General features: G+C 33.5%; 1 protein-coding gene across 1 annotated transcript in view; it reads right to left on the minus strand.

Moving 5' to 3' along the window:
* FSTL5 (follistatin like 5) overlaps positions 1-25,216 on the minus strand; it is an 810,882-nt gene that overhangs the window by 375,537 nt on the left and 410,129 nt on the right. Inside the window, exon 6 of the mRNA XM_015139434.3 lies at positions 5,595-5,715. Coding sequence (XP_014994920.3) covers positions 5,595-5,715 — 121 coding nt within the window. The remainder of the gene's footprint in view (positions 1-5,594; positions 5,716-25,216) is intronic.

Consider the following 25,216-nt stretch of genomic DNA (forward strand, 5'->3'; position numbering starts at 1 on the left):
TTCACTAACCTCTGCTATTTTTCTCAAATAAAGGTTTTCATATACTAATGATCTAATATCTATGAATGGTAATGTAATATTCATTTTTATTTTTCTAATTATTAGAAGATTTCAATATGTAATAGTTTAGTGTAGCAGTTCTGCTTTCCCTGGAAAATGGGTTTTATTTTCCTCATAATGTCATTATCAAATCTATATTGCACTAAGAAGTGTTTCATATAGAGTGATAACATTTTGAATACAAGCATTAATAATTAGGTGATTTAAAATTTTTAAAAATATTTTAGAATTTTAGAATTATAGTTACTTCTTTTAAAGAAAGAACAATAGAACTCTTATACAATTAATGTCATATTAATTGATGTTAATATGATGTTCACAATTGATGTATTTTACTGACAAAAACTTAATTATTTTTATGCCTACTAGAAACATATCTTCTTTTGGATATTTGTATATATAAAGATCATGTTGAATTAACAGAAATTTTTAATAGTTTAACATTAGAAGTTGAACACACAAAAATACATACACATCCTAAAGTACATATATATGTATATGGTTTTGGGAGCTGCAACTTAGAACAGTTTAATAACACTTCAAAAATCTATCACATTTACCAAAACATCTCATACAGTTTTAAAAGTTCTTACTCCTCATAAGACTTCACAAAATTTTAAGGTTTAGTACTACAGTCAAAGTAATTCATTATTTAACTCAGGAAATGAAGTACATAGGAAGCAGTTTCAAAACAAAAATTCTTTCTCTGTGTAGTAGTCAATTATACCACTCTTGATTATCTAGAAACTCTAAATGAAGTAATTCATTTCTAAAAGCAATAAGCATATAACATCACTTCATCATTTCAATTGAGTTTCATAACCTAAGCAAATAAAGGCATTTTTTTGAACATCACTTCTGAAGTTAAATGCCTCAATTAGTGTGTGGTCATCTTGTGTGATAGCAAATCACTTGTACTTACTGACAGATTTAAATCAGAAGTATAGTATCCCATGCAAATCATACTTAATGTTATAATTCGATTAAATTTGAATTGGAAGACAAGGAAATATTTAGCACTTGGTATAGAATAATAGCACTATTAACTCATTTTTAATTCTACGAGAAACTTTTGCACCGGAAAATGAACACACTTTACTGAATATACTCATGACAACAAAATCCAGAGTGAAGGATGTACACCACCTTCCCATCTTACCAGAGAATTTGCTATTTCCTCTCTATATACAAAAGTATGTCACTAAACTTACTATTTATTGGATCCTGTTAAATAGCTTTCCAAGTCTGTTAATCAAACAAGGCATGATATGAAATACTTGAAGCACACTATAAGGATTTATTTTAAATATGTTAGTAAAAATCAATTTTTAACAATTATTAACAATACCAAAAATATGAAGAAAAATTAAATAATTGACCATTCAATACCTATGGTAAAATATTAAAATAATTTATCTAATCCACAAAGAAAAAAGGTATTTTTGAAAAACACCTTATATCTTCTGTAATAACACTGCAATAATATAAGAATACTTGATAATGTGCTATTTTTTTGCCATTAACTTTTTCCTGTTTGCAGATTACCCTTTACTATCTTCCATTTTATATCATGGCAGAGAGTAAGAACCTGGAACTCAAGAAATCTGTCTACCTTTGTATCCACCAGAAAACAATTAATAGATCATGATAGGTTTCTAACTTCTTCTGCCTTAGTTTATCCCTCTAGATATTCACTTAAGACTTTTTTAGCTTTCTGAGCTTCTGTTTATAAAGTATGTGGAGGAATGCATCCTGGATATGGAAAAAATGCCTCCTTTTTAGTCTTACTACATCTGTCATTTTGATCACTGTCCGTCTGAGATTATATACTCCTAGGGGAAAGGAAACTTATCTTTGTAAGTAGCTGTGACTATCACAACACCCTATACACAAAGGTACATAATACATGATTTTTGAATAGATTCCTTTTCCCATTAGTGTTATACATTTTTTATTCATGATACCTTAGTATTTTACAACTTTGTAAAATCATGTCATTATACAAATCCTGTCACTAAAATTCACAAAACCCAAGTGGATTTAGTTATCAGGTAGTTTTATGGAGGGAGAGAAAGAAATGGATGTGTTTATAATTCTCATTAAAGTATAAATATCTTCTCACTAATGCAGACACAATCCACACAGGTCAGTTCTGTATCTCTGAGGAATCACTATATAGTTTGATGCCTAGTTTAAATAAGGGTGAAGCACTGAAAATGTAATACCTTAGAAGAAGTTTGCTCAGTGAGACCAAAAAGAATATTAAAATATTTCCTGTAATTGCAGCATTACTTAGAAAAACATTATTTCCACTAAATGATGTTGTGAACATCATTTTATCATTGTTATGGAATAGTTTTGATTATCTAAAAAGAAAAAGCAATCTCATGATTGCTGATTGCCAAGCAATTTCATTACCGAACTAACATCTCTTTATGACATCTCTTTATGACCTTTCGTATTATACATAAATTTGACCTAATGGTAGAATCATTACTATATTCACTAAATTCATTGTATTTACTACAAATAATTTCCATAAAATTTTTACCATATTACTTTCTAATAGTTAATGAAATCCACATAGATTGCCTTCTATCCAAATTCAATATTCCCTAGTACTTTATATGTAATGTGTTTTACTATATCTTTATCAAAGCTTTTTATTGATTATTTAGGTTTCTGACTTGTAAAATGTTATTTATAAGGACAATGTTCTGATGTACCTTATTTCTTTAGCAACATCAAATTACATCCAAAAACACAGGATTATTTTTCCCCTTGACAGGTGCAAGCAGTAGTATTCTAGGCAAGATTATTTTTACTGATAGGGTTAGGGATCGCTTTTCAGCGTCTTTGCTGGCTATCATAAAAATAACATATTACTCATTCATGTATTTTTATTGTTTCTCTTCCACTATCACACCACCAACAATAACTCTATTTTGAATAAATATCTTACACAAACATATCCATTTAATACTCTTGTTGATGCTGGGTAAACTATATACTATTGAAATGATTTCCAAGCATGGCTGTAGATTTTGACTACTTTTATTAGTCAAGTCTATGTATCTTTCTGTTGAGAGATGGAGGTAGCGGTTAGGAGATTAGACTGCTTATTTATTAAAACTAGTAAAATACCCAAAATAATTTCTACATTTTCATAAAATTTCAAACTGCAACAGATAGTGCAGTTGGGTTAGCTTTTTCTAAATACTCTGATATATCAAATATCTGCCTTTTTATTTATGTTGTTCTTTCTGTTCACTACCCTTTGCGCATCTCCAAAAGTTTAAGTTCACTTGTCCTTAAGATTAATTTAATTATTTAATTTCCACCACCTTCATAAGGTATCCCTGATTTCCAAAACTAAATATCATATTTTCAACTTACGTAATATTTTATAGGCTTTTTAAATAACACCTATTCCCTTCTATTTTGTATGATAGTATCATTCATACAGACATATGCACACACACACACACACACGCACACGATTATATGCACACATAAGTTTTTCCCTGACAAACCACATTTTCTCCCTGTTATCCTGCCATCATGAGCACACAAAAGAATGCCCACTACAGCAGGAAGCACAGGGAAAAACACATAGAGTTCATAATTAGGACAACATGAGTTTGATTAGAAACTCAGTCACCTATTTGTTAATTTCTGTGTATTCACCTCCTTTATATAAAGTAGAATAATAATGCTGCGTTCTTTTTATTTTTTTTATTTTTTGGAGACAGAGTCTCACTCTGTTGTCCAGGCTGGAGTGCAATTTGCATGATCTTGGCTCACTTCAACCTTTGCCTCCTGGGTTCAAGCAATTCTCCTGCCTCAGCCTCCTGAGTAGCTGGGATTACAGGCACCTGCCACCATGCCCGGCTAATTTTTTTATTTTTAGTAGAGACTGGGTTTCTCCATGGTGACCAGGCTGGTCTCAAACTCCTGACCTTAGGTGATCTGCCTGCCTCAGTCTCCCAAAGTGCTGGGATTACAGGCATGAGCCACCACATCCTGCCAATGCTGCTTTCATTTTATCATTTTTGAAAAGTACCTAACCTAACAATACCCTTATAAAGAACTAACAGTTTACCGGATCATCCTGTGTTGTATTCTGCTTAGTAACTTAAAGTGAAAATACAACTTAACCATATCCAAAGAGTGTATTTTTATCATGATTTAAAAATTTATAAGCTACAACTATTTTTCATATATTATTTTGCTTATATAAACGATCACATAAAATATAATACAGTGCTTAAATAAAAATTATCATAGAGTAAAAATATTATCTTTATTTATATGAATTTTTAAGAAGAAAAATATATTTAAGTAACTTCTCCAACATCAGACAGCTGATAAATGGCTAAATGTCAGGGGCATAATTCAAAAAAGACCTTTTTACCGGCAAGTACATATTCTACTTCCTATCTTTTCTGGAAAAAAAAAAAAAAAGAAAAAGAATTTTGGTTTTGAGTTCTGAATTTTTGGTGATTTTCTAATACCAACTAGTAAATTTACTTGTCTTTCTTTTACACATAGCTTCTAAATCCTTGTTTTTTTTTTTTGTTTTTTTTTTTGTTGTTGTTGATTGTTTCTTAGTCCTTTCTCTTTCAATTATATTATTATTATTAATTATTATTATTATTGCCATGGAGTCTTGCTCTGTCACCCAGGCTGGAGTGCAATGGTACCATCTTGGCTCACTGTAACCTCCGCCCCTGGGTTCAAGTGATTCTCCTTCCTCAGTCTCCCGAGTAGCTGGGATTACAGGCACGTGGCATCACGCCCAGCTAATTTTTGTGTTTTTAGTAGAGACGAGTTTTCACCATGTTAGCCAGGCTGGTCTTGAACTCCTGACCTCAGGTGATCCGCCCACCTCGGCCTCCCAAAGTGCTGGGATTACAGGCATAAGCCACCCATTAGTGGCCTCTTTGAATTATTTTTAAAGAATAACCTGGTACGTAATTTTGGTTAATCAAGTCATCTTTATGACGCTGTTCTAAAAAACACATTTAGTCAATCTGAAGACACACTTTGGCAATTCAAACATGTATCAATTTTTCCAAAGTACTTTAATAAAAATAAAACTCTTCATTTGAATGTCAATCATTGCCCTTCAAATACATGCAAACTACATCTGTTAATCCATTTTGGTTTTCCAATGAAGTTAAAAAATTTGACTGTGTAAATAATTGTTTTTGATACATGGTGATAACTGGTGAAAAGCTCCTCCTGCTCTAAAATAATCTTGGAAGCAGCATTGAGAACCTAATGTCTTAAACTATAATCAATGAGAATTGATGATATTCATAGTTATCAAATATTTCTAACTGTTCATTTCAGAACTACTGAATCCCTTAGCTTTTCTCTATGTTTCAATACAACTTGAAACTTAAATTCACTAAATTATATAACTTTGCTTAAGAAACAGCTTGTACTATGAGAGCAAGCAAACAGACCATATTGTGTAAAGCAACAGGAAAAAGAACAAAGAGAAATTGGAGAATGAATCTTGTACTCACGGAATGCTCTATAAAATTCTTCAAGAGCCAGGTGCTTGTCAGCATTGAAATCATCGTATTTCAATAAATCATACAAAGTACAATCAAAGAGATCCTTGCCAAGTTCCTCCTGTTTTATCACCTAACAAGAAAATTATAACCATACCTTTATATTTGTATCTTAAAATTTCTATAATATAATTTATTATATGTAATAATCACACAATAGATCATTTCATGTCTGCAGCAGGGCAAAGAACTCAATTTTGGAAAAATCCAGGTTTTTAGTTACTGAACAATTATTTTTAACCTTTTCAAAGATATAAAGTTATGATGTTAAGATAGGTAATTACAATTTTGTTCAAATGTTCTAATATAAAAGTTTCACAGTGAGATGCAACACATCTGAACATTTAAAGAACATTTTGTATTTCATGCATTTTCTTTGCTCCATTTATACTGCCTCAAGGAAATACTTCTGTATGAAAATTGCCTCCTGTGTCTCGGTGACCTATGTCAAAATAAAACAGCGGTCTTTCCCAACAGAAATAGTGAGACAGTTTTTTCCAACTTTTTTCCTTGTACGATTTGTAAAATAATGAAGTTAGGTTATTTTTTTCTTCTCTGCCTAAACTCCTCCCCAGCTGGAAGTTAAGTCATTTGAGATTGTGCATGAATTCCCTCGGTCACAAAAGAGCTATTAAGCAAATGACTGTTTCCAGGAGCCAGATAGAATTAATGCACCAATTGATGATGAAAATCTATCCAGGCGTGAGTGAAGAAAATCATCAAACTTCTTTTCTAGTCTGTGCTCTAGTCTATGGACTGTGGCTGCAGCTTTTTGGTACTCTACTGATTTTGACTATTTCCTGTCATATAACAGAGCTTCCCAAGATTTTTCAGACATTTCTATTGTGGTAGCTGCATAGCTGTGTCCGTGGTTTTTCATACTCTCTCACATACAAAGGCAGGGGTTTGTATTGCTTGAAGCTGTGCATCACAGTGGTTGGTTGGTTTGTTTGAAAGGTAGTGCAGTATAATCAGAAAACGAAGGCTTCAAAATCAGGTGGCTCTGGGTTCGGGACCTGCCAACGCCATTTAATACCTCAATAATTTCTGGCAAATCATTTAAGCTTTCCTCAGTTAGAAAATGAATGTGAAGATTTACACACACACACACATAGAGTCAGGTGTAAGACGTAACATACAGCATATACTCAAAAGTGATCATTTAACATTAAAAATAGTAATTTTTACATAATGCATTGCTTCTTTAAATAATTCACTGCAGAATTCCAGACATTGGCTTGTGCATGTTATGGTTGCACATTCACAATGAATTATGGTTTCTTTTGGTGGAGCAGAATGTCTTGGACTTTCTTTAGTACAGCAAAGGCAGATTGGCGATGCTACTTTCTAAAAATCCTCAGATGCTTTTGAGCTATTTTTTCACCTTTTCTGGAACACTCCTGTGTTGAACGTTTCATGATGTCTGAGTGTAGATAGGCTGAGGAGATAACTCTGAAAATGGAGCTAAGCATCTGGGTCACAGGAGCCTCCAGCACCCTCTCTAGCCAGCTTAACAGTGATATGTAATGTTAGCACATGCGGTGCTAAATAGAACGTTTGCAACTCAGTGAGTTCTTTATTTTTGTGTATGTACCAGTGTTAAAATTATATTGGTTAAGCTGATTATTTGTTACCTTGAAGAAGAAAAAAGGCAGAAAGCTTATCTGGTTTAACTGACCCATATACATAGAACTTGTAGATGGCAAGCCCTAAACCTTTGCACAGTCCAGCTGGTTGGGTTAACAAAACTACCTAATGCTGAAGCCATCTCTTCTATAAGTTTAATACAATATATTTTTATATATATAATATATGTTTTATATATATATAATATATATAACCATTTTTCTATTTAGAAAGCAACAGAGCTCTCAGTCATTCTCCATCTGTTACTGGTTAGATCATAGAAAATGCCTTTTGACTTTTCCTGGGGGCTAGGAGTAGGGGCAGTGTGCACAATTCTATCCCTTTATGCATTAAAGATGTGCAATGTTAGCGTTGTAATATTTGGGATGCAGTGGCACCAGACTTTGTTCAGACATTTTATGACTTTTAGTCTCTTATTTATTTGTAAATAGAGAGGAGCACAAAGATGGGGGCAAAGCTTTTGTCATTTTCTGTCTCATGTTTATTTCTGTTTTAATATTTTACAAACTTAATGTATTAGACCAAGATACTGGACTTCTCACTTTATACTTACCACTGGCTCTTCAATAAGACTAGTTTGATCTTGATTTGATCTTGGCCTTGACTTGGTCATGATGATACAGCTTACACTGGGCAGGCCATTTTAATGCATGTGACCTTGAGAAGCCGGTCCTGGCTAATAAACTTCTTATTTTTTTAAGCCCTTATCATCTATACTGAAGCGTATCCATGCATAGGACAAAGCAGATTAATTTTCTTATTCTAAATATTTCAAATATGTGTCTGCTCATTTGTCTCATTTTAGTGGTCAATGAAATACCCCACTTAAAACATGATTCTTAGTAATTATTTCTCTCCTTCGTGTGTCCTGATGGGAAGCTTTGTCACATTCTGGTGTCTACTAGTGAGGGAGGTACTTTCCTATGACTTTTCTTCTTTTCTGTTTTTTTCCCATGTTTACTGAGGTATAATTGATATAAAAATGCCACATATTTAACATATAATGTTTTATGTGTTTAGAGGGCATTTCAATCAGCATGGAAAAATTGGTTTAGATATCCCGAATTTTTGTCTGTGTGTTTTTGTTTTTGTTTGTTTGTTTGCTTGTTTGTTTTGAGAAAGAGTCTTGCTCTGTCACCCAGGCTAGAGTGAAGTGGCGCATCTCGACGCACTGCAACCTCTGCCCCCCGGATACCCAGAATTTTTATAGCTTTACAGTCATGAGTGTTTGATGGTCAGAAAGAAAGTATGAAAAACTATACAAGTGGACTTCCTTCCTCAGTCCACAGTAACCACTCTTTGGCACGGGGGATCCAAACTTGTAGGACTTTGATAGTTCCTTGCACTTCTTTCATTTAGTGTTTGACACTGATTCCAAAAAACTCACTGTAGATGTCTCAAAAGGCACATGTTAATCCTTGACTAGCAATTCATGACACTGCCAGATTCACTAAATATATTTGAATACATATTCGAACATCTCGTGATGATACTTCATGATCTCATGCTATTCATTATCTCATACCATTTTACCTCTTATAAAATGATATGAGATAATAAGTGGTATAAGAGGTAACAAGATACCATCTTATGATCTTGATTGGTCAAAAAGACCAAGCAGATTTTCACTTGTTGCCTCTGATAAAATGGTGAGGATGTTTCCCAAACCTACCAAAGTTGGTAAACTCCTTAAGGAGTTGGATAGCCTTAAGGCTATCAAAATAAAATCTTTTACACTTTTTTTTTCACTGGTCAGAGGTCAAGTTATATGACTCTTGGGCCTCCCAATGTTTTGGTTCAGTGTGAAAAAATAGAAGTATTAGCAGAATGGATGGCCTCAGGGGAGCTCAGACACACAGCATGGAAGAGGGAGTATATTTTGAACTTCAATGTAATAGAATTGTCAGAGTTGCACAAGGACTGTAACAAATCAGGAATGACTCACTGTCTTGGTACTGTATTCTCTTTTGTTCCAAAATAAACCATAAAAAAACCTTGGACATCCTCAAAATGAACTATTCTCTTTACTGTTTTTACTATTCGCCTTCACTCACTTATTTAATCATCCATTCAACAAATTCTTTCAGACTACCTACTATGTGTCACGCATTGTCCATAACCCTGAAAATACAGCAGACAAGATAGACAAAAATCTTTTCCATATGAAACTCATATGCTGGTGAAGGGAGAGCAAAGAAATATAGTAGTAAATATATATACATTTTGCCATAGAATGAAAAGTGATATAAAAATAAATAAAAGTGAGAAGAAAAATTGAATGTGCCAGAAGTGGATGTAAAGGTACTGTCTCCCTAGTGTAGAGAGGTATGGGTGTTAGATTTCTAGGATTAGGGGAAGATTTGGAAGTACAGGATTATTATGCTGACTTTCATGGAAGATATACAAGACATGGGATTGATTTCGATAATGTGAAGGCAAGCCATGGCTATGAAGCTATGGGTGTAGGGGAGAGAAGGACAGAAAAGTAGGATCTTCTAGTTCTATGTTCACTTATTTACTCTTTGGTGGGGTCAGGTGAGAAACAGCAATCGTGAACCCCAGGAGCAATGCACCACTCATAAGTTGAAGTTATTTGAGTTCTTCTCCATCCTTTGTAAAAATATTTTCCCCAAACTAATCATGATCATGTTGAAGTCATATGTTCAGTGCCCAGTGCTCCTCTAATTAAGAGAAAGCGCATTTGAGTCTTATTCAAGTTGAGGAGAGGAAGATATATTGTTACTTTACTTGCAAACATGTACATTACTTCAAAGACCAAAGGTAAGAAAATAAGTATATCCCTTTGGTAAGAATGTACATTTCCAGGTATTAGATGTATGCTTCTCTCATACAGTCAATATAAGTTGGTTCCTGGGCTACTTGGTCTGAACAGCTTCTTGTCTCCTCCCTTTCTTCCTCTCTTCTTTTTCCTTTCTTCCCTCTCTCTTTCCTTTCCCTTATTTTCAATCAATATTTGCCCCAAACTATACTAAGTGCTGAAGGTGAGTTAATAAGAATGACACAGTCCCTGCTCTCATGGAGTTTTTATTCTAGAGACGATGACTGGAAACATGCAATCTAATTGTTAAGTGAGATAATTACATATTATCAGCAGTACTCTAAAAAATAGATCATGTGAAAGGACAGAGAGTTAATAACTAATATCGCACATTTTATGTGTTTAATTATATATAACAAATGCTATCCTACAAGAGATGTATTTTGTTGTTGTTGTTTTTGAGAGGGAATTTCACTTTTGTTGTCCAGACGGGAGTGCAGTGGTGCGATCTTGGCTCACAGCAACCTTTGCCTCCCAGGTTCAAGCAATTCTCCTGCCTCAGCCACCTGAGTAGCTGGGACTACAGGCGCCTGCCACCACGCCCAGCTAATTTTTGTATTTTTAATAGAGACGGGGTTTCACCATGTTGGCCAGGCTGGTCTTGAACTCCTGACCTCAGGTGATCCACCCGTCTCAGCCTCCCAAAGTGCTGGAATTACAGGTGTGAGCCACTGTATCCGGCCTGGAGATGTATTTTTTAAAAGATTTTAATGGAAATAATTAAATTAAATTTTCTTTTAGGTTTTCTAAAGTGCCTAATATAACATTTAAAACAAATCAATATAGTCATCTTTAATTCTTTTGAAAGACCAGTTGAAGAGAGATCATTATTTTTATTAAACCACTGGTGGAAAGAAAAGTATTTTATTTTTAAGGTATGCTACATGGCTCACAAAGATTTTCTGAACATGAATACCAAGTTTTTAAATGCATCTTGACAATGTAAAGATACTACAAACAATATGTTTAATATTTTAAAGCCTAAATGTTAATACTATAGTTATCTTGTGTATGTTATGAATAGCACTTAAAAAATAACTGAAACTAATTACTAACATTTTCAGGTACAATTGAAAGCACTAATTTTTTAATTGTGGCTTTGAACTGGGCACATAGCAACAGTTACAGGCTTTATCTTTCTCTGTTAAGTGATCATTGTTCCTCTTATTATTCTCCAATCTTTAGCTAATGACAAGGAAATTGCCAGCACTACTAAGATCCACGTCCTGGCATTGACAATGTCATTCTAAGTCAAACACCTGGTTTCTGCTGCCTTATTTTGTATTACTGATGGGATTATGGGCATTTAAATGCATGAAATAGTTGTCCATTCTGCTCTAAGGGATGATCTGGACAAATATCGTTGTTCTTTATACTCGCGGATGTTAAATAGGATTAATTACCATGGCATTCCCTGGAAATTCTCACTTAATCTCAATCTTCTATCCATACAAGTGTTTATTTATTTGTATTTAGTTTGTCCCACTGAAACAGCATTTTATCTGTGAGATAAAATGGTTATTATAAATCTCATAGCAAATAAGTATGTTGACTAAACCAGAACCTTTTTAGAAATACTTATAATTGTGAAAGGCTTTACGAACTCAATGAAAGATCAACTGTTCATTTCCCCATGTAACATTTCTAATGATTTTTAAAGAAAAATACTTAATTTATACACATGCTGCAAAAACCTCATTGGCAGTCCCATCTTGTAAGCTTGAAAATATACACTCTTATTTATGCTCACTTTTAATTTAATTCTGTAAGTATATTCACATATGGCAGTCATTGATCAAATGGTATTTAAAATCAAATATGTATAACATAATAATCTAAATCCTGTGAATAAGTAGTTCTTTTCATTATTTTAATAAACAGCTGACATACGTGTATATAAGGGAAGTATTTTACTCTAATATGCATTTTCTTTTCTTTTCTTTTTTTTTTTTTTTTTTTGAGACAGAGTATTGCTCTGTCACCCAGGCTAGAGTGCTATGGTGCAATCTCGGCTCACTGCACGCTTGCCTCCCAGGTTCAAGTGATTCTCCTGCCTCAGCCTCCCCAGTTGCTGGGATTATAGGTGGCTGCCACTGTTCTTGGCTAATTTTTGTGTTTTTAGTAGAGACAGGGTTTCACCATCTTGGCCAGGCCAGTCGCGAACTCCTGACCTTGTGATTCACCCACCTCCACCTCCCAACGTGATGAGATTACAGGTGTGAGCCACCGCGCTGGCTCCTAATATGCATTTTTAATGTAAATCAGCTTATGAAGATGACAGAATCTAAATGGAGAAAAACCTAAATCAATATACTCTATACAGCAGCTTATTTCATAATCACAAGGGAATGACTTTGCTCACTTAAATTCTATCAGTGTTATTTTATCAAATGGGGAAAGGGCCAAGAAGAAGATTTTCCATATTGTTAGCACCATTTTACTTCAAGTCCTCTGTGTGCTGCTGACAAAGTAAGGCCTCCATTCTACCAAGTGAAGCCTGCTGTGCCTCCCCTCATCTGACACTGTGAACCAAATATACAGGGCCACAATGCCAGAAATAGTTGCCTATGTTCCTCTAAGGAACACTCTGGACAAATGCTTTTGTATTTCATACCCTGGTTTGTTTCTGTGACCCAGTGAAATCTATGGCTCCCCATATTGCTTTGCATAGTTCCCAGTGTGGCCCCAAACCCATGCTTCTCCAACCTAAACCCATCATTGTGTCCTCTGGAAATCCTGCTCTCTGACCAGAAAACTCTATTTTGTCCTCAATTTCTTATACAAATATCTTCTTCACCATACTGACTTTAGAAAAATCTGACTGCGCCTTAAAATTATTCGTTCAGTAATTTTAATGAATTTAATCAGAGGTTATTTTTTCTCATATCTGTTCTACTTCAGTGTAAGAAACGTGTAGATAACTGCTGTATAGGCACTTCTGGATTATGTTTCCCAAGCAAGTCGTTTTCCACATAGATAAACAGAAATATATAGATATAGTAGATAGATGGATAGATAGAGATAGATGATAGATGATAGATAGATAGATAGATAAACAGACCTCACTCCTTTGAATCTCAGGCCATTCAGTTACATGACTCTCCTATTCTCTCCCCAAAGTTTAGCTCCTGTTTCTCAGTATTTCTGTCTACCCATAGTCTTTCAATATTCCCGGAGACTTAAATAATAATGTGAATAAACCACCCAGAAGAGCTCTATGCTCCTTTTCATAAGAAATTATCATTAACCTTCTTTCTTGAAGTGACTTTTTTTCTACATGTCAGCCTGTCAGAAAGAACATTCCTATACCTAAAGTTATATCATTCAGATTTTTGTTTTCAAGAATTGCACATCCAGGTCTGTTTTAGTGATAATGTATGTTCTTGAAACCATAAATGTGTTGTGTGGCTAAGTGGCTGATGACAGTAAACATACCTACAATACTTATGGGAGAAACTAAGATGCCTTAGTCAAGTTTGTGACCATTCTTTCAAGAAAGAAAGTTCTTTACATGTTTGTCCAGGCTTTTCAGGGATTTATTCTCTGAGACATACATTGTAAAATTAAGTCAATTTAGACCATAGCTTTTCAACCACAATTTTCGCTTAAGCAAGCATTATTGAAGCTCAGATTTTACAACAGCCCCAAAGAGAATACTGAATTCTTACCGTCGGAGAAGATGGCTTAAGAGAAGGAATACAAAGATCCAGATAATAAAGACAAACCTCAGACACCTGTTTATATTTTAAAGGGAAAAACTCAGGTAGAGATTTCACACCTTATGCAAATGGAATAGCAAGTACTTTTGCTTCTTCTTTGAGTACCAGAATCAGTTACTGGTAGACGAAAAAGGACGATTCAGAGTTCCACATCCTCATTCTGAATAGTATTCAGACAATATAGCACAGATTTAAACAACAACAACAAAAAAGAGAGCCACTCAGAATTAAAGAATCAAATTATCATATATGCATTTTCAATAAAGAGAAAATAAGCAATGGAAAACAAAGACACACAAACAAAAAAAAATCTGTGTTTGTAAAACTTTAACTTTTTCAGATAGTAATTAAGGCACATATGTGAGAGAGAACAGTTCTGTTCTATTCCTGCAAAAAACACATTTGATAAGTACCCCACCCTATCTTATCATGTAAGGCTCTATTTTTTGGAGAGGCAGAACCCCTCAAGAGAGGGGTAAAAGTGGGTGTGACACATACTTGAGGAAATTGAAAACTATGAGGATTTATTTATTTATATATTTATATATTTATTTATTTATTTATTTTTGAGACGGAGTCTTGGTCTGTCGCCCAGACTGGAGTGCAGTGGCGCGATCTCGGCTCACTGCAAGCTCCGCCTCCCGGGTTTACGCCATTCTCCTGCCTCAGCCTCCCGAGTAGCTGGGACTACAGGCGCCCACCACCTCACCCGGCTGATTTTTAAAGTGTTTAGTAGAGACGGGGTTTCACCGTGTTAGCCAGGATGGTCTCAATCTCCTGACCTCGTGATCTGCCCTCCTCGGCCTCCCGAAGTGCTGGGATTACAGGCGTGAGCCACTGCGCGCTGCCCGAAAAATATGAGGATTTTACCTGGCTCTGAAGATGTAAAATATATGGCATAAGACAGAGACCAGGAATTTCCACTAGCCTCTAGAACTGCAGATATCTGTGCCCCTGTGGGAAGCCTATGATAGATACTGCGATTAATCTTGATATTGTTATCAACTCTACCTTCCTTAAAAATGAATGGCAACTTACAGAATATATACCTTGCCATTCGTTTTCAAGGAAGGTAGATGTTGATAACTGTGAAATGTGATATATTTGGTTATACAAATTTAGGAGGAGGATCTAAAATACAATCATATTGTTTGGCATAATAAAGAATTTAGAGCCCCAGGAAAAGTACAGAAATTAGAGTTGAGAGACAGAATTATCCATTATATCTAGGGTATAAAGAATGCAAGGCTCATTCTATACAGAATACAAGGAAATAAAATATAAAGGATGTACTCAATCTAAACTGCATTTCAATGTGTGATTTGTGTAATATGTAATGTAACCCCACCCTCTATCTCTCTTGTACATCTTCAATCAAATATCCATGCCATTTTGCAAATGGATTTTTTTTTTTCAGAGCTCAAAGGGAAGTACAAAAGAAACAACAGCGCCTACATCAAAAGAGTGGAAAAAGTTTAAATAAACAACCTATAAAGCATTTTAAGAACTTAATGAATCTCAAAGAAAAGTAAAAGCCAACCAAACCCAAAGTCAATAGAAGAAAAAATATATAAAAATTAGAACAGAAATAAATTAAGTTGAAGAAAGAAAACAATACAAAAGATAAGCAAAATGAAAAGTTGGTCTTTTAAAAAGATAAATAAAATTGACAAACCTTTAGTCAGACTAAGGCAAAAAGAAAGAAAACCAAAATAAATAAAATCAGAGATGAAAAACTAGACATTAAAATGGATACTACAGAAATCCAAAGGTTCATAAGATGCTCCTATGAGCAACTATATGCCAATAAATTGGAAAACCTAGAAGAAATGGATAACTTTCTAGACACATAAAAGCTACCAATATTGAACCAGGAAGAAATCCAATATCTGAACAGGCTAATAACAAGTAATGAGATTGAAGCTGTAATAAAAATTCCTCCAGCAAAAATAAGACTGGGACCCAAGCTTCTCTGCTGAGTTTTACTAAACGTTTAAAGAACTAATACTAATCTTACTCAAATTATTCTGAAAATTAGACAAGGAAGGAAAACTTCTAAACTCATTTCATGAGGCCAGTATTACCCTGATTCCAAAACCAGACAACAAAGATATAGCAAAAAAAGGAAAACTATAGGCCAATATCCCTGATAAAACTGATGCAAAAATCCTCAGCAAAATACTGGCACAGTGAATTCAACAATAACTTCAAAAGATCATTCATCATGATCAAGTGGGATTTATCCCAGTAATGCAAAAATGGTTCAACTTACTCAAATAAATCAATGTGACACATTATATCAACAGAAATAAGAGCAAAAGCCATATAATCATGTCAATTTGATGCTGAAAAAGCATTTGATAATATTCAACATCACTTCATCATAAAAAGTATAAAAAAATGGGGGATAGAAGAAATATACAACAAAGCCACAGCTAGCATCATACTGAATGGAGAAAAACTGAAAGCCTTTTTCCTCTAAGATCTAGAACATAAGGATGCTTACTTTCAATACTGCTTTTCAAAATAGTTCTGGAAGTCCTAGCCAGAGCAATCAGAAAAGAGAAAGAAATAAAATTTGGAAAGGAAGAAGTAAAATTACTGTTGTTTGCAGGTGATACAATCTTATATTTCAAAACAAACCTAAAGACTCCACCAAAAAACTATTCACAATAGCCAAGATTTAGAAGCAACGTTTAAGTGTTTATCAACAGATGCATGGATAAAGAAAATGTGGCCTGTATACATGATGGAGTAGTATTCAGCCATAAAAAAGAATGAAATCCTGTCATTTGCAACAACATGGATGGAACTGGAGGTCATTATGTTACACGAAATAATCCAGGCACAGAAAAACAAACTTCACATATTCTTACTTATTTATGGGAGCTAAAAATGGAAACAATTGAACTTACAGTGATAGAGCATAGAATGATGATTACCAGAGGTTGAGAAGGGTAGTGGGTGTAGGCTGGTGAGGAGTGGAGATGGTCAATGGATAATGAATAAGAACTAGTATTTTATAGTACAACAGAGTGACTATAGACAATGATAATATTGTACATTTTCCACAGCTAGAAGGGTTTAATTGAATTGCTTGTAGCAAAAAGGATAGACGCTTGAGGTTATGGATACCCCATTTTCCATGACGTGATTATTATATATTGCATGCTTATATCAAAGTGTCTCATGTAACCCTTATGTGTATATACCTACTATGTACCCACAAAAATTAAAAATTAATAAATAAAAAGAAGTGACAGAATCTTGATTATAGTCATGCATACCTGAGGACTTCCAGATGTTTAAGTATTTAAATTGTAAAATATAATTAATGAAAATGTATTATTTCTTTCATCACATATGTATGTCCTCTTATTCAAGACCATGTTTTCATTATTTTTAAAACTTACTTTTATGGGCAAGAAAAAAACCACATGAATTTAAGTATATAATACTTCAATATATGTAGATATAATGTAATATTTATTAGCATCTTAAAACACAATATATGTAATATTTAAGTTCAGTTCAATTTAACATTTTACCTATAAAGGCATAGACACTATGTTGTCTGGGGGGAAACAGCCCAATATTACAGTGGTTGCAGAATGTCAATGTTTAGTTGTCTCTAGGAGAGAATTCTTAGGATTAGGAACACTCATGCTTGCTATTTGAGACAGGTAGATAAGCTTCTTAAATGAGATGAGCAAAACAAATATACTATCATTTATTTTTCTAATTTCTTGAAATAAGAAAAATTATCCCTTTTCTACAGCAGGACAATTATTATAAAAATCAATGTCAAAGTTTTTACTAGCATAAAGTTGTGCACATAGATTTCTGGGTTATAATGGCTGCTTACAGCATTTGTTTTATTCTTACCTACTATCCAACTATGAGCATTACAAAATATTTATCAATCACTCATCCACTATTTCAAGAATATGTCTTCCCTTTATCTCTATTATAATCTACCACATCTTCACAAATGATATGAAAATATAATTATAACTAACAAGTACATCATGCTTTCTATGTGCCAGCAATGTTTCCAATAAGTTTACATCTTCTAAACAACGATAGTGTCACATGAAATTTATGTACTCGGTGCTATTATCATTGCCAGTTTATATAGAGAGAAACAAAGACACAGAAACTTTAAGTAAATTGCCATACTACTTGGAACATAGTAGAGATGTGATTTTAACCCAGGCTTTATAATGAAAGTTCTTAACCACTATGCTATGATCATCAAAAAGATAACTTTTAAAAAATATCCTAGGATTTCATCAATTTAGGGCCACTACTCTTTTGCTACTTGAAACATTATCTTTTGGTCTTGAAAATGAAATGAAATGATATATTCTATCTTAATCTTTGTTGATGTCTCTTCTTCAGTTATAACCGGTTTTAACTCTTCCATATGTTGGATTGATACTACGTGTTTTAAAAATCAATATCGTCAACATCATAGAACACAGTTCTTGTAAAAGTTTAAACTTTCAGCTGGGCACTGTGGCTCACGTCTGTAATCCTAGCACTTTGGGAGTTTAAATTTCACTTTGATATACATTTGCATTTTATGTTAGATATTCTCCAAACACAAAAATAGGTCTCAGACTGAAAGACTAACTGTGCAATTATGGACAATTCTGTCAAGCTGGAATGATGAAGAGGTGGACTGAATGAGATCTATTTCTATAACTGGTCAGTTCATTTTAGCAGACCTTTTTGCTATGACAACCTGCTAGCTGTGATTCTAAAGAGCCTACCTCCTTTATCTACTGATTTTTTATGTCTTTTTTTCTCTCAAATAGGCAGGCCTCTAGGTTCTAATTTACTTGAAAATCTTGAAGAGAAATTCAAGAATATATCTTCATTATGTGGACTAAGTATAGAATGTGTGCGGCCAGCTTTCCTGCTGCATTTATAAAACCCAGGGAAAAATTATATTCTTTAACTTTTACTTATGACTGGCTGTAACTTATAGTTAAATATTATATTCTTTGCTAGGAATAGTTTCTAAATTATTAACAGACACTGTTAAGATCCTTTCTCTTTTTATTCTAATTCAAATTATTTTAAAATTCAATATTAACAGGCATGCCAAATGGCAATGAGGAAGTCAAACTGTCACTGTTTGCTGATGATATGACTGTATACCTACAAAACTCTAATGACTCATCCAAAAAGCTCCTAGAACTAATAAATGAATTCAGCAAAGTTTCAGGATACAAAAATTAATGTACACAAATAAGTATCTCTGTTATATACCACCAGCAACCAACCTTAGAATCAAATCAAGAACTCAACGCCTTTTTTAATAGCTGCAAAAATTAAAATACTTAGGAATATACCTAACCAAGGAGGTGAAAGACTTCTACAAGGAAAACTATGAATCACTACTGAAAAACTTCATAGATGACACAAACAAATGGAAACACATCTCATGCTCATGGATGGGTACAATCGATTTTGCGAAAATGACCATACTTCCAAAAGCAATCTACAAATCCAATGCAATTCCCATTAAAATACCTCCATCATTCTTCACAGAACTAGAAAAAACAATCCGAAAATTCATATGGAACCACAAAGGAGCCTGCATAGCCAAAGCAAGGCTAAGCAAAAAGAACAAATCTGGAGGCATCACACTACCTGATTTCATACACTACAATAAGGCCGTAGTCACAAAAACAGCATGGTACTGGTATAAAAATACTCACAAAGACCAATGAAACAGAATAGAAAACTAAGAAACAAAGCTAAGTACTTACAGCTAACTGATCTTTGACAAAGCAAACAAAAACATAAAGTGAGGGAACGACACTGTATTCAACAGATGGTGCTGGGATAATTGGCAAGCCACATGGAGAAGAATGAAACTGGATCCTCATCTCTCACCTTATAGAGAAATCAACTCAAGATGGATCAAGGACATAAATCTAAATCCTGTAACCATAAAAATTCTAGAAGATAACATCAGAAAAACCCTTCTAGATGACCAAGAACCCAAAAGCAAATGCAACAAAAACAAAGATAAATAGATGAGACTTAATTAAACTAAATAGCTTCTGTATAGCAAAAGAAACAATCAGCAGAGTAAACAGACTATATATATGTGTGTGTGTGTATATATATATATATATGCAGAGAGAGAGAGAGAGAGAGAGAGAGAGAGATTATGCAGCCATAAAAAGGAACAAAATAATGGTATTCATATCGACCTGGATGGAATTGGAGGCCATTATTCTAATTGAAGTAACTCCTCACAGATGGAAAAACCAAATATTGTGTGTTCTCACTCATAAGTGGGAGCTAGGTTATGAGGATGCAAAGGCAAACAAATGATACAATGGACTTTGGAGACTCAGGGGTAAGGATGGCAGGGTTGAGAGATAAAAGACCAAACATTGGGTTCAGTGTACACTACTTGTGTGATGGGTGAACCAAAATCTCAAAAATCACCACTTAATAACATACTCATGTAACCAAACACCATCTGGTCCCCCAAAACCTATTGAAATAAAAATGTAATATTAAATTACGATATGTTTCCAAGTTTATAAATAAAATTATAAGTATTAATATTTATAATATCTAACACAAGGTTTTTAAAAAAGCACCTGCAACATAAAATCTCACAAGTCAAAAATATTTTTGCTATAAATATCCAAAAATTTTTTATGTGTTTCACAGGGTGTCTATTAAAGACTTACATTTTTTCCATAATTCTTACTGAAGGATAAGATACTGACATTTCTATTATATACTGCTATAAGAATAAGTGATTTGTGTGGTGTGGGATGGATGCAGAAGAATATCACTAAAAGTCCTATGAACTTTGAACAAAAAATAAAGAAATACTATGAGCACCTTTATGCCACAAATTTGATATTCTAGATTAAATGGATCAATTTATTGAAAGACACATTTTTCGAAAACTCATATAAGAAACAAACAATCAGAATAGACTTATGTCTCTTAAAGAAATTGAATCACTAGTTAATAACTTTCCAAAACAGAAAGCACCAGGCACAGGTGGGATTATAGGTGAATTTCATCAAACCTTTAAGAAATACTTTGTATCAATTTTCTACAATCACTTTCAGAAGATAGAAGCAGAGGGAATATTTCCTTATTCTGTAGAGCCACCATTACACTAATTTCAAAAACAGACAAGAAGATTACAAGAGAAGTAAACTTCAGACCAACATCTCTCATCAACATAGATGCAAAACTTCTCATTAAATATTAGCAAATTGAATCTAACAATGTATAAAAATAATTTTACACCATGAGCAAGTGGGATTTCTCCTGAGTTGCAAGGTTGTTTCAGCATTTGAAAATGAATTAGTGTGACCATCACACAAACAGCCTAAAGTAGAAAAATTCCATGATCATATCAATGAATGCTGAATAAACACTTGACAAAATTCAACAATCATTCATGACAAAAACTCTCAGGAAACTAGGAGTAGAAGGCAATTTCCTCAATTTGATAAAGGATATGTATATCTACAAAAAAACCTATAGCTAATATCATAATTAATAGTGAGAAACTTGAAACTTTTCACAAAAATCAGGAATACGGCAAGGGTAACCCCTCTAACCACTCCTCTTCAACATTGTACTAAAATCTTGGCTAATGTCATAAGACAAGAAAAGAAAAGGAAGACAGATGATAAAGGAAGAACTAAAACTGCTTTGTTCACAAATAACATGATTGTCTATGTAGAACACATAAAATAATTGACAAAAATCCTTCTGAAACTAATATGCAATTATAGCATGTTTGGAGTATATAATGTTAATATACAAAAGTCAATTGCTTTTCTGTGTACCATAAATGAACAAGTGGAATTTGAAATTAAAATCACAATACCATTAACATTAGCACCCCCAAAATGGGATAGGAATATACCTAATAACACATGTATATAATCTACATGAGGAAAACTAAAAAACTGTTATGGATACAATCAAATAACTAAACAATTGGGGAGAAATTCCATGTTCATGGATAGGTAGGCTAAATATTGTCATGATGTCAGTTCTTCACAATTTTATCTACAGATTCAAGGCAACTTCCATTAAAATCCCAGCAAGTTATTTTGTGGATCTCAACAAACTGATTATACAGTTTATATGGAGGCACAAAAGACCCAGAATGGTCAAAAAAATATTAAAGGAAAACCATAGTTGAAGGATGAACACTCCCTGACTTTAAGACTCACTATAAGGCTACAGTAATCAAGACCCTGTGCTATTGGTGAAATAATGAACAAACAGATGAATAGGACAAAATAGGAAGCCTAGAAAGAGACCTGCATAAACTCAGTCAACCGATCTTTGACAAAGGCAGAAAGACAATAAAAAAACCAAAGATAGTTATTTTGACAAATGGTACAGGACAATTGGATATTCACATATAAAAATAAGTAAGCATAAACATACATTCTTGAATCCTTCACAAAAAATAACTTAAAATGAATCATGGACCTAATTTCAAAATGCAAAACTCTAAACTCCTAGAATATAAGTAAGAGAAAACCTAGATTACTTTGTGTATGGCAATGACTTTTTAGATAAAATAGCAAGGGCATGATCTATAAAAGAAGTAATTGATAAGCTGGACTTCATTGAAATTTTAATAAACTTCTGCTCCATAAAAGACAGCATCAAATGAACAAGAAGACAAGTTACAGACTGGGAGAAAATATTTGCAAAGACACGCCTAATAAAGGACTGTATCTGGAATATACAGAGAACTTTTAAAGTGTAATAATAATAATAACCCAATCAATTAATAAGTTAATGACCTTAACAGATACCTCATCAAAGAAGATACATAAATGGAAAATAAACATGTGAAAAGATGTTCCACATCATCTCACCAGGTAAATGAGAATTAAAACAACAATGAGATATCATTACACATCTAATAGAATGGCCGAAATCCAGAATACTGACAACGTCAACGCTGATGAAGACGTGGAGAAACAGGAACACCCTCATCCTCTGCTGGTGGGGATGCAAAATGGTATTTCCACGTCAGAAGACATTTTGGCGGTTTCCTGCCAAACTAAACATCCTCTTACCATATGACTAAATAGTCATGCTCCTTGGTATTTATCCCAAGGAGTTAAAAGCTTATCTCTACACAAAAATCTGCATATGGACATTTATAAAAACCTTACTCATAATTGCCAAAACTTAGAAGTAATCAGAATGGCCCTCTGTAGGTGAATGGGATGTATGCAGAAGGAAGTCACTAAACATAACCTTCCCAGACTGTTACTTTCATGTATTTCTTGGTTGGCCAAAACATAAATATGATTATGAAGACATTTTCTGCTCTCACAACAACAACATAGCTTTCACATGAATTGAAAGGACACTTTTCAGACATAATTCAAGTCAAATTAGAGATAGCTGAGGAAACAAAACCTAACATTGTAGCTAATAAAGTTTATTAGGGGTTGAATTGTGTCTCCCAAAGGGGCTTTAAAGTCCTTAGCCCCAGTACCACAGAATTCGGTCTTACTTGGAAATTGAATCATTGCGGATGTAACCAGATAATTTAAGATGAAGTCCTAATAGATTAGGGTGAACACTTAATCCAATGATACTGGTGTTATTATAAGAAGAGGCAAGACTAGGTAAAGATAAACACACAGAGAGGACAACAGGAGGACTATAGATGTAGATTGAAGTGATTTTCCTACAACACCACAAATGCAAGGGAAGGCTTAGGGCCACCTGAAGCTGAAAGCAGCAAGAAAGGACCCGACTCTCACCCCAACCTCCAAGTTCAGAAGAAGCATGGCCCTGTCAACACCACGTTTCTGAACTTCCAGCTTCTAGGATTGAGAGAATAAATTTCTGTTGTTTTAGCCACACAGTTTGTGGTATTTTGTTATGGGAGCCCTCAGAAACTAATACAAACTTGAACATGGCAGAAGCTTGAAACATGTATGAGTAAAGTGCTGTGTACTGTCTTTCACCAGTAACTAGCAGTCTTTCCTTTGGATTTAGATGTCCAAATCCAGACCAGATCGATTTGATCTGATCTCTTTTTTTAAATTCAATCAGTGGCTATATGCAGATATGTTAATAAAAACTAAAACAACAACAAAAACAACAAAAAAATTGATAAAAATTAAAAATATAAAAAAGCAAAAAAACCCTCAAAATAACAGTATATATGTTAGTCACACATAGATAAAAGTGGCATGCTTAAATTATAAACTTATTTTAATGTAATTAACTAGTTATGTATTATTATTACTAAAGTATAAATTTTATTCTTAAAAAATAAATCATGAGGTGTATGACAGCATAGATATCTTAATCAAAGTATCTTCCAATTTTACTCTGAATTCCTTAAATTCTAATGCCTATGACTTAGTAACTACAAAATAAATGTGAGGCTGCATTAGAAAAAACAATAAAAATGACATGAATCTTAATTAGTTTGAATGATGATACCTATCATCAATTTGCTCACAATGTTACTTTGAGATAAAGTTTTTAAAGTAAGTCACACTATTGCAAAGCTTAGAAATACTTGTTTAAGAAGACCAATACTCGACAATGCCAGATTTTTTAAATAAGTGGTAATATTCACCAGAAAAAAATGCATACCATATTATAAAAATATCAAACCTATATCCCACCGTTAAGGGTAGGAGCAAAATCTACCTCAAGATATATCATAGGGATCATCAAGAAGTCAGCAAAATCCATCAGTGCTGTCATCATTGTTCTATTGCCTAATTGGGCTTCTTCTCTTCATTATTCCCTAAAATCAGTACATAGTTTTGAAGAAATCCCATGTCTCTTATTTTATATTTCTACTACTAAACCAAATTGAATATGTTGTAATTGGTCCTTAATTATTGAAGAAATACTGGAACACATCAGTGACTCAACACTATCTTAAACTATTTATATACACTTTGTTATAAATGCACTCAATTATTGTTCATTAGTGCCCATGAATATTGTATAAATCAGCTTTTATTGACTTATAGAAAGTTAAACAGTGTGTGAACTCCAGAATATACTAGGAATATATAATCTGAGAATATAAATTCTACAAGATAAAGAACTTGTAATTCCTTTAGGTATTTAAGGTATAGATATCTACCAGAAGTAGGTATCTCTTTTTAAACTGTGAAACACCATATAATGTTACTTGAAATTAATATTGCTGATGATGTAGTCAAATTTGTTATAAAATGTTGTTATTCACATACTTTTCAATAATATGGATCAAATATACATTTTTTTCATTATAGAGTAAATTCAGAAAAAGTAAATATACTGTGCATGCTATGTTTCAGTAAGTTTGTTAATATAGT

The sequence above is a fragment of the Macaca mulatta genome, chromosome 5 (assembly GCF_049350105.2).
Source record: "Macaca mulatta isolate MMU2019108-1 chromosome 5, T2T-MMU8v2.0, whole genome shotgun sequence".
In the NCBI taxonomy this organism is placed as follows: Eukaryota; Metazoa; Chordata; class Mammalia; order Primates; family Cercopithecidae; genus Macaca; species Macaca mulatta.